This window comes from Odocoileus virginianus, chromosome 20 (assembly GCF_023699985.2).
Source record: "Odocoileus virginianus isolate 20LAN1187 ecotype Illinois chromosome 20, Ovbor_1.2, whole genome shotgun sequence".
Lineage (NCBI taxonomy): Eukaryota > Metazoa > Chordata > Mammalia > Artiodactyla > Cervidae > Odocoileus > Odocoileus virginianus.
In genome coordinates this window covers 5,336,686-5,354,101 of record NC_069693.1, presented here as the reverse complement: position 1 = coordinate 5,354,101, position 17,416 = coordinate 5,336,686, and the positions used below count along the sequence as shown (strand labels likewise).

General features: G+C 52.3%; 2 protein-coding genes across 2 annotated transcripts; both read left to right on the top strand.

The window, feature by feature from the left end:
• The first annotated feature begins 5,949 nt into the window (after positions 1-5,949).
• On the top strand, positions 5,950-9,873 carry LOC110133157 (aurora kinase C-like). The gene is made up of 6 exons (XM_070451900.1): positions 5,950-6,537; positions 6,783-6,974; positions 7,158-7,296; positions 8,108-8,256; positions 8,784-8,958; positions 9,118-9,873. Exons 1-6 carry the CDS (start codon positions 6,416-6,418, stop codon positions 9,313-9,315), a joined length of 975 nt encoding a protein of 324 aa, XP_070308001.1. The 5' UTR covers positions 5,950-6,415; the 3' UTR covers positions 9,316-9,873.
• Positions 9,874-11,575: 1,702 nt separating this feature from the next.
• Positions 11,576-17,262, top strand: NR1H2 (nuclear receptor subfamily 1 group H member 2). The gene is made up of 9 exons (XM_020886894.2): positions 11,576-11,685; positions 11,970-12,031; positions 12,116-12,238; positions 12,558-12,848; positions 12,931-13,196; positions 13,379-13,558; positions 14,223-14,322; positions 16,566-16,774; positions 17,023-17,262. Exons 1-9 carry the CDS (start codon positions 11,576-11,578, stop codon positions 17,167-17,169), a joined length of 1,488 nt encoding a protein of 495 aa, XP_020742553.1. The 3' UTR covers positions 17,170-17,262.
• The last annotated feature ends 154 nt before the right edge of the window (positions 17,263-17,416 follow it).

The window sequence follows — 17,416 nt, the reverse complement described above, 5'->3', positions numbered from 1 at the left end:
AGAGACGCTTGGAGGGTTCAAACAAGACCTTGTGCGCACCAGGACCCAGAGACCCCGCAGAGACTGAGTCAGAACCTTGTGTGAGTGTCTCCTGTGGAGGTCTGGGTCACCAGTGGCCTGCCGCAGGGCCAGGGTTCTGGGTGCAGGAAACTGGTCACACAGCCTCTGGCATAAGTCCTCTTGGAGGAGGTCTCCATTAACTCCACCATCAAGCCACTGAGCAGATGACCCACAAACTGCAGAATAATTATACCAAAGAAATTATCACACTGTTAAGAAAGTTCTAGGATCCACAACAGATCTCCCAACCTGGGGATCTGGCAAAGGGACTGAGAACCCCCAGGGGAATTTAACTTAGGAGGCAGTGGGATTTGATTACAAAACTTAACAAGGCTAGGGCAAGAGACTCTCGGAGGGCACAAGCAAAGCCTTGTGTGCACCGGGACCCAGGAGAAAGGAGCAGTGACCCCACAAGAGACTGACCTAGACTTGCCTGTGAGTGACCAGGAGTCCCCAGCAGAGGCAAGGGTCGGGGGCGTTGATGAGGCAGTGCAGGACCCTTTGAAGGAGGTCACCATTATCTTCATTACCTCCACCATAGTTTGGTCTCAGGTCAAACAACCTGAGGGAACACAGCCCCTTCCATCAACAGAAAATTGGATTAAGGATGTACAGAGCATGGCCCCACCTATCAGAACAAGACCCAGTTTCCCCCACAGTCAGTCTCTCCCAACAGGAGGCTTCCATAAGCCTCTTATCCTTATCTGTCAGAGGCAGACAGAATGAAAACTGTCTTCCAGATGTTCAAGAACTTCCAGATATTGAAGCTGGATTTAGAAAAGGCAGAGGAACCAGAGATCAAATTGCCAACATCTGCTGGATCGTTGAAAAAGCAAGAGAGTTCCAGAAAAACATCTACTTCTGCATTATTGACTATGCCAAAGCCTTTGACTGGGTGGATCACAACAAACTGTGGAAAATTCTACAAGAGATGGGAACACCAGACCACCTGACCTGCCTCCTGAGAAATCTGTATGCAGGTCAGGAAGCAACAGTTAGAACTGGACGTGGAACAACAGACTGGTTCCAAACAGGAAAAGGAGTATGTCAAGGCTGTATATTGTCTCCCTGCTTATTTAACTTATATGCACAGAACATCATGAGAAACGCTGGGCTGGAGGAAAACAAGCTGGATTCAAGATTGCTGGGAGAAATATCAATAACCTCAGATATGCAGATGACACCACCCTTTTGGCAGAAAGTGAGGAACTAAAGAGCCTCTTGATGAAAGTGGAAGAGGAGAGTGAAAAAACTGGCTTGAAACTCAGCATTCAGAAAACGAAGATCATGGCATCTGGTCCCATACTTCATGGCAAATAGATGGGCTAACAATGGAAACAGTGGCAGACTTTATTTTCTTGGGCTCCAAAATCACTGCAGATGATGACTGCAGCCATTAAATTAAAAGATGCTTGCTCCTTGGAAGAAAAGCTATTATCAACCATGAGAGAATATTGAAAAGCAGAGACATTACTTTGTTATAGCCATGCTTTCCGGAAAACAAACTCACTCAGAAGGACAATGCAGATAGTGGAGTGCAGTTTATTACACCAGTGGGCCCAAGGCAGAGTCTCCTCTTAGCCAAGGACCCCGACCAGCATTTGTGAAAATCTTTTATACCCCATGTGTACGTGTCCAAACCCACCACCCCAATCCCTTGATGCTTACAAAGGAAGGGTAAATACAATCACAATAACCCCATCATTCACGTGTTACGTGTTCAAACAGTTAATAATCAATAAGCCCACTGTTACATTCCAACCAGTTAATAACTGATAAGTCTGTGCTTATGTTCTGATAGATACTGTCCGGAGGCAGGGGTGATTATTGTCTGTTTTCTCTTAGGTGACGAGTAACCTGGATATGATCTTCAAGATCATAGATCTTAGATCATAGATCATAAGATCCCCCTGTCCGGAGGGGGTCTTATCCTTCCTTTGTTGTTCCCACAGGCACTAAGCTGAGAGTTCAGAGTCCACTGGAGAGGTGGCCGAGCACGATCAGCACAGACAGGCCTGAGATGGAGTCCAGGCCCTATGAATTCCTTCTTCAACTTTGCCAACAAAGGTCCATCTAGTCAAAGCTATGGATTTTCCAGTAGTCACATATGGATGTGAGAGTTGGACTATAAAGAAAACTGAGTGCGGAAGAAATGAACTTTTGAACTGCAGTGCTGGAGAAGACTCTTGAGAGTCCCTTGGACTGCAAGGAGATCAAACCAGTCATTCCTAAAGCAAATCAGTCCCGAATTTTCATTGGAAGGACTGATGCTGAAGCTGAAGCTCGAATCCTTTGGCCACCTGATACGAAGAACTGACTCCTTGGAAAAGACCCTGATGTTGGGAAAGATTGAAGGCAGAAGGACAAGGGGATGACAGAGGATGAGATGGTTGGATGGCATCACTGATTCAATGGACATGAGTTTGAGCAAGCCCCAGGAGTTGGTGATGGACAGGGAGGCCTGGTGTGCTGCAGTCCATGGGGTCACAGAGAGTTGGACATGACTGAGCGACTGAACTGACTGACTGTTCATGGGGTTCTCAAGGTAAGAATACGAAATGGTTTGCCATTCCCTTCTCCAGTGGGCCACTTTTTGTCAGAACTCTCCACCATGATCAGTCCATCTTAGGTGGCCCTACACAGCATGAGGCCACCCATTTTCATAATGACAATGCAACAGCCAACTCTTGTTGGTCACAATTTACAGATGAGGAAACTGAGATGCAGCAATAGTGAATAACTTGGTTCAACATTACACCCTGAGGAAGTGGCAGAAACACCAATTCAGTCACTCCCCTCCCCCATATCCCTGTTAGCCACTCCTTTTACTGGCAAACCTCCTGGGATGGGAAATTCCACAACTTGAAGCCCAAGCTGAAATGGAGAAAACAATCTGCAAAAGAGCATGGAGCATGTATTCCCATTAAAAAAATATACATATACACTCCATATAGATCATATACAAACAATATAGATCTGATTATCATGGGGGAAAGACTTTGGAATAATTTCCATCTTCTACCTGTTCAAGTATTCTGAATTTTTCATTTGTTTTTGTCCCACTGCTCGGCTTGCAGGATCTTAGTTTCCCCACCAGGGGTTGAACCTGGGCCACAGCAGTGAAAGTGAAGTTTTGTAACTCAGGTTGGGACTTGAACCCACACACTGGAACTTGATGCCAAAATCTTGGCGCTCTGTGCACCAGTGCCAAACAGAAATAGAGACAGAGTTATGGAGGAGAAAGAAAGAGTTGCTGTACTTCTTTGCCAGGCAACAGGGGAATACAGTAGGCTAGAGCCTCAAGAACTGTGCCCTGCTTCCTGGTGAATAGAGAGGTTAATCAGGCAAGGGGATATGATAAGGATCAAGGCAGTAACAGCCTTCCCTGTTGGTTGTGGTTAAGAATCTGCCTGCCAATATAGGCGGTACAGGTTCGATCCCTAGTTTGGGAAGATCCGGCAGATATGAGGCAATTAAGCCTGTGCTCCGCAACAAGAGACTAGCTCCCAATCTCCATAACCAGAGAAAGCCTGCACGCAGCAAGGAAGACCCAGTACAGCCATAAATAAGTATGTATATTTTTTAAAAAGCAGTAACAGTCTTGAGACTCACACAGAGACTTGAGACTTGAAAAGAATAGGACTCCACTGAGCGACTGAACTGAACAGTCTTGAATTCTTTCTTCTGCAAAGTTTCAACAGGGTGGGGCTACTGACAAGACTACGGTGTGTCCAGGGCCTTAGGTGGTCCAGTCTCCTAATCTTGATGAGTCTCATTCACCCCTTTAATCTTGCCTCAGGTGGTTTCAGGGCTGCTCCTCCCTTAATTAGCAACTGTTCTGCCCTTTGGAACTCAGAGGTCACAGAGGCTGGAGTCTTGCCTGTTAAGAAATAGGAGGCAGACTTTGCAGGTGGCTCAGTGGCTAAGAATCTGCCTGCCAATTCAGGGGACATGGGTTTGACCCCTGGTCCAGGAAGATTCCACAGATTAACTGCAGATTAACTAAACCCGTGGGCCATAACTACTGAACCTGCACTCTAGGGGGTGCATGCAGTAGTGAGCCCCGCTACTGAGCCTACACTCCACAGCCTGTAGAGGTCACCGTGATGAGAAGCCCCTGCACTGCAAGGAAGGGTAGCCCCACTTGCCACAACTGGAGAAAGCCTGCACGCAGCAATGAAGACCTAGTGCAGCCAAAAAAGAAAAAAATGGGAGACAAAAAGACCCCTGTTCCTGGGAGCCCCAAAGGCCCTGCTTGGCATCAGAAGTGCAGAGTCTTAACCACTGGGCCACCAGGGAAATCCTATGTGGGGATTTTTGACAGTGCTGAAAGTGCTGTTGTTCAGTCACCCAGTCGTGTCCAACTCTTTGCGACCCCAGCACGCCAAGCTTCTCTGTCCTGAACAATCTCCTGGAGTTTGCTCAAACTCATGTCCACCGAGTCGATGATGCCATCCAACCATCTGATCATCTGTTGCCCCCTTTTCCTCCTGAGCTCAGTCTTTCCCAGTGTCAGGTTCTTTTCAAATGAGTCGACTCTTCACATCAGGTGGCCAAAGTATTGGAGCTTCAGCTTCAGGATCAGTCCTTCCAATGAATATTCAGGGTTGACTTCCTTTAGAATTGACCTGTTTGATCTTGCTGTCCAAGGGACTCTCAAGAGTCTTCTCCAGCTCCACAGCTTAAAAATATCAATTCTTCCATGCTCAGCAGCCCACACGACAGGCCAATAAATCCCAGGTGTGGAGGCAAGGAATATGGCTTTATTGGGAAAGCTGGCTGCCCGAGAACAAGGCATACTAATGTTTAATAACCATTTCATCTGGGGTCTGGATGCCAGGTTCTTCTATAGAACAGAGAAGTAGAGGAGGTGAGGAAGTCAAGTAGAAAAGCTATTTATCTTGCAAAACAGGAGGGGATGTGTTAAATTTCTCCTTTTCTGCAGTCATTCACAGGTAGGCTATGTCAGATTGTATCTCTGTGGGTTGAACAAAGACACTTTAATAGTCCGGGAGAGGGCAGCTTTCCCAGAGGCAGGCCATTATGAATGATTATAATAAAAAAAGCAAGGCGAAGAAAAGGTTAAAGTCAAAGAAACAGATCCAACTGGGAGTCAGAATTGGTTCTACCCTGTAACACTGTGTGTGGATTTCTGATAGTGCTGAAGGTCAGCGCCCCTAAAGTGCCCTCCCGCCCTTGTTCAAGGGTCAGCAGTACTGTAGTAAGTACACAAGAGAGAGGGGAGAGAGAGTGATCTGTGGGTCCTTGTTCCCAGACCAAATGGCCTGGGCATTCCTGGGCTGGGGGAGGCAGGTGTATTGGGGGAGAATACACAAGCTACCGGATATTTGGGGACAGAAGCACAAATGTCCGGGAGCTCCACTGTGGTGACCCTCACGTATGTGAATGATGGAGGGGGACCTTCCCTGGAGAGAGGTCTGAGTAGGACAAGATGCTCAAGCTGGGTCAGGATGGGCTGCACGTGGCTGTGCAGTTTATCGACAGCACAACCTTCCCTGGCAGCTTCCTGCGGTTGAGTTATATCCAGTCACACCTGCATTACGTCACTGAGTTCCCTTAGGCATTCAGGGATTTATATATCTGTTCATTCATTCAGTCTAGTCACATCACAAAGACTTCCCCGTAGCTCAAACGGTTAAGAATCTGCCTGTAATGAAGGAGATGAGAGTTCGATCGCTGTGTCGGGAAGATCCTCTGGAGACGGGAACGGAGATCCACTCCAGTGTTCACTCCAGTATTCTTGCCTGGAGAATCCCCAGGGACAGAGAAGCCTGGCGGGCTACAGTCCATGGGGTCGCAAAGAGTCGGACACGACTGAGCGACTAACGTGTTCACATCACAGCCTCTCCAAGTCGGTCCTCGCTTTCTCCTACTCTCTCCACTCCTTTCTTTGTGCCTCGGGCCCGCCTTCCAGTCTCCGCGCCCTTTCCTCTCATTGGCCCAGCGCCCTCAGTCCCGCCCCCAAATCACGGGGCGGGCGGAAGCTTTTACTCCTACCCCTTCCATTGGGTACACTGCCTAAGCCTCAGATATTTCAACCAATGGAAGCCAACCTATTCAGCCAATGGGGCTGGAGCACTTAATATAAAGAGTGTGCTGCTGCTCCGGAATGCAACCTCCAGGTGGTGTCCGCTCAGCTCCTGGAGCCTCTATGTGGGAGCAGGTCGGGATTGGAAGAAGCTCACCCTGAGTGTTCTGCTTGGATACCCAGCTCCACAAGGCTGAGGAAGGCGCCCTTCTCACCACCATCTCTTGTCATGAGCCACCGAAAAGCTGTTAGGAAGTCGAGCAGGGGTCAGCCCGCAGATGAAAGGACCAGACAGAGAGGTTTTAGATGAAAGGTCTGGTGTCACCTGTTGGGGATGGGCGTGCACAGAAGAAAGCATGGACCTCTCTTTTCTTTTTTTTTTTTTTAGTAGCTGCAACAGGTCAAACAGGGCCCAGCACCCCTATCGTGTGAGTGCCTTTGTTTTGAATCTGGAAGAGGAAGGGAAGTGGGACCCAGAGATGAAGAGCAAGCTGCACGTGTCAAGTGTTGCCTCACGGGACTGACAGTTGTTGACCAAACACCCTGGCTGGGCCACTTTGAGAAGGAAAAGGGGTCCGGGGAGGCAAAAGCGAAAGAACATAGGCGAGCATGAAGGATCCCCGACTCTCCACCCACCTCCTAAATTGAGGCTCTTTTCTTTCTCTCCTCTCAGGCGGCGTTTCACAATTGATGATTTTGAAATCGGGCGTCCTATCGGCAAGGGAAAATTTGGGAATGTGTACCTGGCTCGCCTCAAGAAAAGCCATTTCATTGTGGCCCTGAAAGTCCTCTTCAAGTCCCAGATAGAGAAGGAAGGACTGGAACACCAGCTGCGCAGGGAAATTGAAATCCAGGCGCACCTTCAGTAAGGACAGTCTCTGTATGAATGAGATCCCCGCGCGTTTTCCCCCCTCAGAGACTTCCTGATGGAGCTGTTACTCTCCTGGCCCCAGCACAATTTGCCCCTTTGTGTGACCAGTCATTTGTAATAGCATCATGAATTGGCCCTCAGGGAGGAGTCGTGACCCTTCGTCCTTTTGTCCCCCAGACACCACAGTATCCTTCGCCTGTACAACCACTTCCATGATGCACGCCGGGTGTACTTGATTCTAGAGTATGCTCCAAGGGGTGAGCTCTACAAGGAGCTACAAAAGAGCCCCACGTTTGATGAACAGCATACCGCTACGGTGAGGCAGAGGAGGCTGAGGGCCAGGGTTCACGTTTCCTATGGGCTCATGGCGGTCCCTGCTTACGGCTTTCATGAGGGTTCAGATTGCTTCTTTTTTAAAAAAAAAAAAAACTTGTATGAATCAATGAGTTGATTTATGGCTGTGCAGGGTTTTTGTAGACATGTGGGACTTTCTCTACATGCACCGGCTTCTCATTGAAGTGGCTTCATCTTGCTATGAAGCATGGGCTCTAGGGTGCGTAGGCTCAGCAGTTGCGGCGCACTGGCTTAGTTGCTCTGTGGCATGTGGAATCTTCCCAGATGAGGACTTGAACCTGTGTCTCCTGCATTGGCAGGTGGATTTTTTACCACTGGACCACCAGGGAAGTCCTGAATTGCTTTTTTCTATCAATTGTACATAGTGACTCTTATATCCTACAATTTTACATTTGGATACCCTATGGCATCGCTGACTCAACTTGAGTAAACTCTGGGAGTTGGTGATGGATAGGGAGGCCGGGCATGCTGCAGTCCATGGGGTCGCAAAGAGTTGGACATGACTCAGCGGCTGAACTGAACTGAATAATTATCCCCGGGACATTAATAAGTAGTGTGTATAAGTTTGCATTCTTTGGTTTTAAGCAACAGAATCTAACTGCATTACCTTATGATGGAAAGAAACATGAAAGGCTGTGAGGGAGTTCACTGAGTAAATGAATGAAACTGACTTAGAAAGCCAGGGATTTTTGGAGGGCTCCAGGTGGGAATGACAGCCATCATCACCTCATGGCCGGCTTCATTTCCAGACTGCTTTTTCTTTGCTCACACAGGTAATGGAGGAGTTGGCAGATGCTCTGACCTACTGCCATGAAAAGAAGGTGATTCACAGGGATGTTAAGCCAGAGAACCTGCTGCTGGGGCTCATGGGTGAGGTGAAGATGGCAGACTTTGGCTGGTCTGTGCACACACCCTCTCTAAGGTAGGGCAGGCGGTGGCACCCCGGGTGCTAGTTAAGAATGATCCAACTTAATTCATTTCACATGTAAGACCCAGCTAAAAACCTGGGTTTGTATTTCAATGCTGCTTTTTGAAATGCATATTTTAATAAGTATTTGTAGACTGAAAGAATGTGGTTCAACTATATCTTCTATTTTTTAATGTTTACATAAAATTATACCAATAAGTTTCCGTGTAAGTACATTAAGAATGATTGTGCCATAATTCCAGGAATTTTACTCTATCAATAAACCATAATTAATTTACTTGGTCCCTCTTGGTGGACCACCAGTTTGTTTCAAAACTTCCTAGATCATAAGCTAAATAATGTAGGAAGAATATCAGAATATGGAATTGTTGGTCCCAGGACTTGCCTTCTCTGAACCTTAATTCATATGAAAACTTGGTCTTTCCAAGTTCCTGTGCTTGGTAGGGGATTGCCCAGGATTAGATGCTGGGGAAGGAGAGTGTCCCTTCTACTGAGCCTCCACTTAATGTTCCTTTCTCTAGGAGAAAGACAATGTGTGGGACGCTGGACTACTTGCCCCCAGAAATGATTGAGGGGAGAACATACAACGAGAAGATAGATCTATGCTGCCTAGGGGTGCTCTGCTATGAGCTTCTGGTGGGAAATCCTCCCTTTGAGAGCGCCTCCCATAGTGAGACCTACAGAGGCATCCTCAAGGTGGGATGGCCACACTCTGGGCATGCATGTGGGGGCTGGGGGTAAGGGGTGGCTGGGAGCCTGGGGCACACACAAAGGTGGTCTACTATGATCCCAGCCAGTGCCTTGAATGAACTAAGGAAACTAACCATACTTCTCTTTCTTCTCTGGCCTCATCAGGTAGATGTAAGATTTCCTGCATCAATACCTTTGGGGGCTCGGGACCTGATCTCCAGGCTTCTCAGATACCAGCCCTCGAAGCAGCTGCCCTTGGCCCAGGTCTTGAAGCACACATGGGTCCAGGCTTACTCTTGGAGGGTGCTGCCCCCAGCTGCTCAAATGGCTTCCTTAGCCCTGTCCACCCCTATTCTTCTGTGATTGCTTATGGAACACCCTGGCTGTGGGATCTCATCTGTCTTTTGTTTCTTCGCTTGTTAAGATGCATCATGCTAGTTAATAAGGGCTTCCCTTGTGGCTCAGCTGGTAAAGAATCTGCCTGCAACGTGGGAGACCCGGGTTCGATCCCTGGGTTGGGAAGATTTCCTGGGGAAGGGAAAGGCTACTCACTCCAGTATTCTGACCTGGAGAATTCCATGGACTATATAGTCCATGGGATTGCAAAGAGTTGGACAGGACTGAGAGACTTTTACCGTTTAATAAAGGCCAAATCATTTATTTTTGGCTGTGCTGGGTCATTGCTGTTTAGGATGGGCTTTCTCTAGTTTCCATGAGCAGGGGCTACACTTGATGTGGTGTGCTGGCTTCAGTATTTGGAGCCCATGAGCTTAGTTGCGCCTCTGCATAGAATCTTCCCAGACCAGGGATAGAACTGGTGTGCCTTGCACTGGCAGGCAGATTCTTATCCACTGTGCCACCAGGGAAACCCAAAGCTGAATCATCTTGTACCAGGTCTCTTTCTTAAAAGAAAAAAAGTATTTATTTGACTGCGTTGGGTCTCAGTTGAGATATTCATTACATCATGCTGGATCTTTTGGTCTGGCCGTGCACTCTGGTGGCAGGAAGGCTCTGGAACACGTGGGCTTAGTTGCTCTAACTGCCCCTCCCCCCACTGGGATCCTTGTTCCCTGACCAGAGATGGGACCTTCATTCCCTGCATTGCAACTTGGATTTATTTTTAATATATTTATTTGGCTGCCCTGTGCCTTAGTGGAGTGTGGGATCAGGTTCCCCTAGAAGGGATCAAACCCAGGCCCCCTGAATTAAGAGCCTGGAATCCTAGCCACTGGACCACTGGAGAAGTCCCACCAAATTATTTTTAAAATATGCTTTTACTAGGTCTAGGTTGGTAATTTCACTTATTTGAAACCAGTAAGCAGCGCTCCTCCAAAATCAGAAAACTTACCACAAATTAAAATGGACAAACATTCTTTTATTTTTTTTTCATTTATTTTTATTAGTTGGAGACTAATTACATCATTACAGTAGTTTTTGTCATACATTGAGATGAATTAGCCATGGATTTACATGTATTCCCCATCCCAGTCCCCCCTCCCACCTCCCTCTCCACCCGATCAAACATTCTTTTAATCATCCGTGTGCCAAAAGGAGCCGCAGCTGGGGAGGTGATGCCGAGTAAACCTTTGGCCCTCGAGCAAGAGACGTACTAGGCAGAGTTTAAGGCTACACAGGGAGGGGCGGGAAGATCTGGAACTCACCACGCCGCCCTGGTAAAGAACCACGTAAAGAACCCGCCTGCGACGCGTCAGACCTGGGTTCAATCTCTGGGTTGGGAAGATCCCCTGGAGAAGAAAACGGATATCTACTCTAGTATTCTGGCCTGGAGAATTCCATGGACAGAGGAGCCTGGTGGGCTGCAGTCCATGGGGTCCCAAAGAGTGGGGACACGACTGAGCGACTTTGACCTTCACGCAGCCCTACTGCCCAACATTTCATTGAATGGGTCAGGAACTCTTCCACCGGCCCACATCCTAGTTACCCGGAAACGCAAACTTCCGGCGGGCCCGCAACTTCCACGCTGGGCAGCCCATTAGGCTATCCCGGGACGAACCGGAATTTCGTCATCGCGACTACCCGCCCACTCCCGGAAGTGACGCACGGTGGGGTTGCCGGAAGAAGTGGCGAAGTTACTTTTGAGGGGACCTGAGTCGCGGCGGCGTGCCAGGGGCTACGGAGAAGAAGGAAGAGAAGGCAGAGCAAGGGAACAGAAGCAGGTGCACTCAAGTGTGGGGCGGCGCGGGAGGAGCCCTGGCCCTGGGGCTTCCCGGCGTTCCCTGCGCTGCTTGGCTCAGCCCCCTTCTCTTCTTGCACCCTCTCGCCTCCTAGTTCGCGCCGCCCCCCGGCTGTTTCCAAGGCAACGGGAGTAAGGGACCCCCCGTAAGAGAGGCCGCCCACGAGACCCTCGCGCGCAGCCATGAGCCCCGCCCCCCACTGCTGTTCGGAGAGGGGCGGGACCTGGAGAGAGGTGTGAGGGCGGAGCATGATGGGAGGAGGTCGGGGGGCCTTGATGGGCGCAGATGGGGCGGGGCCTAGAAGGAAACGATGTGGGCGGAGCACGATGGGAGGAGGCGGGGGGCCGTGATGGGCGCAGATGGGGCGGGGCCTAGAAGGAAATAATGTGGGCGGAGCATTATGGACTGAGCTTGGGTCCGAAGGAGAGATGGGGGTGCTTCTTCGGCGGAGGTGGGGTGAAGCTGGAGGGGAAAGAGGAAGTGAGGGCGGAGCCCTCGAAACCGAAGGGATAGTGTCTGGAAAAATCCGGTGGGCGAGGTCTGGAGTGGATGGAGGGAGCCTAAAAGAGGGGAGCTGACAGTAGGGGAGGGCGGGGCTTGAGGCCCAGCCGAAGGCTGTCCTGGAGCAGAAATGGGGCGGGCCCTATTAGAACTGGAATTGGAGGGTCTGTAGGCTGGCAGAGACTGGGGGTGGGGTCTGTACGAAGTAGGGGAAGAGTGTGAGAGATGGAGGAAAGAGAGGTACCCTCATCGAGACCTGTGGCTGGCCTACTCTGACCTTCCCTGGCCCCACAAGGCTCTCCGCCCCCCTGTATCCTGCAGGCTGCTCCGTGACCCCACCATGTCCACCCCTACCACGAATTCCGTGGACACCCCCTTGCCTGGTGAGTGACCCCCCCCTTCCCCAACACAGCTATTCTCCCATCAGATTATTGTCAGCCGAAACTCACTGTGTCTCCCTCTCCCAGGAAATGACCCCAGCACCCCCTCTTCTTCACCTGGGGGAAAGGAGGATGGTCCTGAACCATGCCCTGGAGGGGCGGATCCTGATGCCCCAAGCACTGATGGGGCCGACTCAGCCTCCGTTGTGGGTGAGACAGGGTCTAGGGACATGGGTTGGGAGTTCGTATGGAGGCTCAGAGAGGAATCTAGAAAGAGAAAAAGATCAGAAATGGGGATGGCCAGCCCCAGCGTCTTGCTGATTTTTTTTTCTTCTGTTGGTTCTTGGTACCTCTTACTGTGACCTATTCTTTGGGATTCACTGACATACACATCTTTCCCTCTGAATCACCGTCTCCGTGGGCCCCCCTCCACACTCTGATTCGTTGCCTATGATCTCTCATGGACCTGTCCCTCTGGCTGCTGTTTATCCCGTGGCTCTGTCTCATGGCTTCTGTCCACCCATGCCAGTCATCCTAGACACAGCAGAGGAGCCGGAGCGCAAGCGAAAGAAGGGCCCAGCTCCAAAGATGCTGGGCGACGAGCTGTGCCAAGTGTGCGGAGACACAGCCTCCGGCTTCCACTACAACGTGCTCAGCTGTGAAGGCTGCAAGGGCTTCTTCCGCCGAAGTGTGATCCGAGGCGGGGCAGGGCGCTATGCATGCCGGGGCGGTGGCACCTGCCAGATGGACGCCTTCATGCGGCGCAAGTGCCAGCAATGCCGGCTGCGGAAATGCAAGGAGGCAGGGATGCGGGAGCAATGTGAGTGCTGGGGAGGGAGTGGGGCCAGGCCGGCCCCTGTCCAGCCCTGGAGCCTCTACTGAGGCTTGTGTCTCCCCACCAGGCGTCCTCTCTAAAGAACAGATCCGGAAGAAGAAGATTCGGAAGCAGCAGCAGCAACAGTCATCCCCCACGGGGCCAGGAGTCAGCAGCAGCAGCCCAGCCTCTGGGCCTGGGGCCTCCCCTGGAGGGTCCGACGGGGGTGGCCAGGGCTCCGGAGAAGGTGAAGGTATCCAGTTAACAGCCGCTCAGGAACTAATGATCCAGCAGTTGGTGGCGGCCCAGCTGCAGTGCAATAAACGCTCCTTCTCCGACCAGCCCAAAGTCACGGTACGGCCCCTTCCACAGCCTTGAGGGATGATGCGCCCAGCGTGGTCAAGTTGACAGGGCCACAGTCCAGGGCACAGGGAGAGAATGAGGCTCCAGAGAACAGGCGCTTTGAGACGGGGTAGGCTTGGGCTCACAGGAGACATGCTGATAGTAACGTGACCCCCCCCCCCCCGTGTCCCCAGCCCTGGCCCTTGGGTGCAGACCCGCAGTCCCGTGATGCTCGCCAGCAGCGTTTCGCCCACTTCACGGAGCTGGCCATCATCTCCGTGCAGGAGATCGTGGACTTCGCCAAACAGGTGCCTGGCTTTCTGCAGCTGGGTCGCGAAGACCAGATCGCCCTCCTGAAGGCCTCTACCATTGAGGTAACGGCCAGCCTGCCCAGTCTCGGGGAGTCCATTCCATCCTGCCCTTGAGGAAGTCCTGAGATAAACCCCAGGAGAGATGCCTGGGGCATAGGGACAAAGCAGACTCTAGGCCTTGCTCTGGTGCGGGTGGTATTCTCCAGGAGAACGTCAAATGCTAAACAAGTCATCAGAGCCCCCTGTGATGGCGAAGAAAGGAAACGGCCTGAGATGGAGAATAATTGAGGGTTGGGCTGGAGGGCCACACTTCAGGGAACATGCTGACAAGGCTTGTTCAGGGAGTTGATGTTTGAACCAAAACCATGGTAATGAGTAAGTGCTGAGTGTCTAGTGTATGCCAGGCCCTATTCCACGTGCTGGGGGCGTGGTGGTGAACAGAACAGACTGAAAGCTCTTCCCTGTGTCTAATAAGCACTTGGGGAGAGTGTCCTGAGTGGAGAAGGCTGGGGGTGCCGAACCTGGGGAAGGGAGAGAGCTTGGAGTGTCCAGCGTGCTGGCTGTAGGCCCTGTGACTGAGAGAATGGTGGGGTGGGCAAGGGAGGATCCCAGCAAGATCGGGCTCGCCCATTCAGGCCAGCGGAGGAAGGACAGTGGCTGAAGGGTCACAGGGCTCCTCCAGCCCCTGCCCAGCCCCTTCCCACCCCCCTCCCTCCGCCACCCTCAGATCATGCTACTGGAGACGGCCAGACGCTATAACCACGAGACCGAGTGCATCACCTTCCTAAAGGATTTCACCTACAGCAAGGATGACTTCCACCGCGCGGGTATGGCCACGGGCAGGCTGGGCAGTGGGGTCCCTGCTGGCCGGGAGACCCAGGGCCTCTCACCCCGTCTGAGCTTCCATCTGTTCACATCCCACAGTGAGAGCTAAGAGCACAGTGAGGTTATTGAGCCCTGACTCTGCACATGGGGCACATAGAGCAGGATGCGACAGAGAGGCATGTATTGTCATATAGGGCATCTTGGTAGGAATTAAGGAAAGACCCTATTTCCTCCCCAGCCCTGGTCTCATGTGAGAGAGGCTGGATCCCAGTCCATTGGGAAATGCATAACCTCCCCAACTGTACAGGGCAGCCCTGGTCCCTGCCCTCCAAGAGCACTTCCCTGGGGATGTAACCGAGGCGATGGGCTTCTGGAGATAGTGTGGCTCAGTGGGACCAGAGGACAAGGGAGGTGGCGAGTAGTGTTAGCTACCAGGAAACACAAGTGCAGGGCCTCACTCCGCCTCTGGGCATGCTCAGTGAGTCCTGCTCTCTCCCATCATCTCTCTGTGGGGCACTTCTCTGTGGGGCACTTCTCTGTACTCCTGGACATCTGCTCCTCACCCCATCTTTCCTTCCTCTTAATTCCTGGCTCTCCCAATACCCAGGGCCGTCCCAGTAACCCCTTGAGTGTAATCTTGGCAGGAGAGCACTGGGGGTTGGGAGAGTGTTGCTGGCAGGGGTCTCAGCATGTGCAAAGGTCCTGGGGTGGGGAAGAGCGGGTTTTAGGTTTTAAGGAACCACAGGGCGGTTCGGGCAGCTGCAGCACAGTGAGATGGGGCTGGAGTGGGGGTTGGTTTCCCCTACCACCCCATTCTCTGCCATTGTCACAGTCCAGGCCTCAGCTGGCCCTTCTGGGAACATTGCAGGGCCCCTTGCTGGGCTTCTACCTCCACCCCAGCCTGGTGTGTTTGTTCACACAGTCATCGGAAGGATCCAGTTAACAACCACGTTAGCTCACGTTCCTCCTGTTCTCAGCAACATCCGTGGCTCCCGTCACACTGGGAGAAAAGCCAGAGTCCTCACCTGGCCCACAGGCCCTGCAGGGCGTGGCCTTATTCTCCCCTGCCCTCCCTCACCCTCCTCCAGCCACGGTGGCCTCCCCGTTACTTGAACCCACCAAACGTGCTGTCGCCTCACAGCTTCTGTGTTTGCTGGTTCCTCTTTCTAGAACTAGGATGACCGTCTTGTCCTAGTTTGCCTGGGACCTTCCAAGCTTTTTTTTCTTTTTTTTAAATTGTTTTTAGCTGCACTGGGTCTTCGTTGCTTTGCATGGGCTTCCTCTAGTTGCGGCAAGTGGGCTCTTCTCTCTAGTTGCCGTGCGCGGGCTTCTTGTGTGTGTGATGGGCTTCTCGTGTGTGTTGCAGTGCATGGGTTTAGTTGCCCTGCAGCTTGTGGTATCTTCCTGGACCAGGGATCTAACCTGTGTCCCCTGCATTGGCATGCGGATTCTTACCCACTCTGCCACCAGGCACGTCTCCTTCTGAGCTTTAATACTCAAAGTCCCAGGGCCTAGGTAGCCTAGTCCCAGGCCAGACAGACTGGTGGCACCTTTCAGGGAACACTTGCACATCCTGGTAACTCCCTCCCCAGTTTGGAGCCAGACACCCTTCAGCTAGGGAGGCCTTCCAACACCGTCACCTTGTGGTGACCCTCATGTCTAAGATGTGGACGTGATTTTCATTGGCCCCCGTTACCCTCCCCTGCATTACCTCGATCCATTAGAATCATCTCACAGGGTGGATGGCCTACTTATAGGCTTGTCTATTATCTGTCCCTTCAAGCCCAAATGCAAGTCCACCAGAGCAGGGGGCTTTGTCTTACAAGTCTCTGCCCAGGACCTGATATGCAGTGGGTGCTCAATCAGGTTTGATGAATGAATGAGTCACAGCTGGAAATGAGTTCTGCTTCACTGCGAGAGCAGGGGACGCCGCCACGGGGTGATGTAAGGTGACCTGGGATTGAACATCTTTCCTTTTCCAGAGGAGAGGTACCATGAAGGAAGCGAAGGGGGTGACAGGGTGGTAGAGCTTCTGAATAAATGTTCACACTCATTACTCATTCCTCCATTCAGGCGAGATGTATGGCGCGCCAGGCCCTTGGTGGGCAGTGGGGTTACAGGGTGACCAGCTGTCTACCTGCTGCCATTTCCACCGCTCTGCTGACAGTGGGCAGTGCCAAGGGCCAGGCATGGGGCCAGTTTTACAGTCAGAGTGGTCATCAGAACCGGTCTCCTGCCTCCGCAGGCCTGCAGGTGGAATTCATCAACCCCATCTTCGAGTTCTCGCGGGCCATGAGACGCCTGGGCCTGGACGACGCCGAGTACGCCCTCCTCATCGCCATTAACATCTTCTCAGCTGACCGGCCCAACGTGCAGGAGCCCAGCCGAGTGGAGGCCCTGCAGCAGCCCTATGTGGACGCGCTGTTGTCTTACACCCGCATCAAGAGGCCACAGGTACCGGAGCCCAGACCCTCCCGAGGAAATCTAGACCCATGTAGGGTCAGCTTCCTACGTCCCTGGCGCCCCCCAGCAGCTGAGTTCTGATCAGTGTCCTTTCAAAAGCCTGTCCTCCAGGCCCCTGTCCCCTCATCAAGGAGTCAGGCCAAGTCCACGCCCAGGGTCCCCACACTGCCTCTCTGGGGGCGGGGGGGGGCCCCTTCTGGTGGGCCGCCCTGTGCCCACCCGCTTCTGTCCCCTCGCAGGACCAGCTGCGCTTCCCCCGCATGCTGATGAAGCTTGTGAGCCTGCGCACGCTCAGCTCTGTGCACTCGGAGCAGGTCTTTGCCCTCCGGCTCCAGGACAAGAAGCTGCCGCCTTTGCTCTCTGAGATCTGGGATGTCCACGAGTGAGGGGCCCAGCCACCCTGCCCCACCACCCTGCACACCCCCAATGACTGGACACTGGGGTGGGAAGGAACCTGGCGGGGTCTGGGCTCCCACCCTGCAGCTTGGAGCTCAGGCCTTGGCCCCCCGCCAGCCCTCAGGATGAGCCCCAGTTGGGGTCCAGGAGCCTCCCTGCCTGCCCACTGAGTCTTCCTGGGAGGGCTGGTGGGGGTCATAGGTCCTGACCTCTGACCTCTCCAGCATTCCCAGCTGC

Excerpts from the sequence above, each read along its gene's own strand:
- NR1H2 (XM_020886894.2), top strand. The coding sequence starts at position 11,576 with ATGGGGGTGCTTCTTCGGCGGAGGTGGGGTGAAGCTGGAGGGGAAAGA. Across the intron at positions 13,197-13,378 it reads CCGACCAGCCCAAAGTCACG|CCCTGGCCCTTGGGTGCAGA; the intron begins GTACGGCCCCTT and ends CCGTGTCCCCAG. Across the intron at positions 13,559-14,222 it reads TGAAGGCCTCTACCATTGAG|ATCATGCTACTGGAGACGGC; the intron begins GTAACGGCCAGC and ends CGCCACCCTCAG.
- LOC110133157 (XM_070451900.1), top strand. The coding sequence starts at position 6,416 with ATGAAAGGTCTGGTGTCACCTGTTGGGGATGGGCGTGCACAGAAGAAA. Across the intron at positions 7,297-8,107 it reads ATGAACAGCATACCGCTACG|GTAATGGAGGAGTTGGCAGA; the intron begins GTGAGGCAGAGG and ends TTGCTCACACAG. Across the intron at positions 8,959-9,117 it reads CCTACAGAGGCATCCTCAAG|GTAGATGTAAGATTTCCTGC; the intron begins GTGGGATGGCCA and ends TGGCCTCATCAG.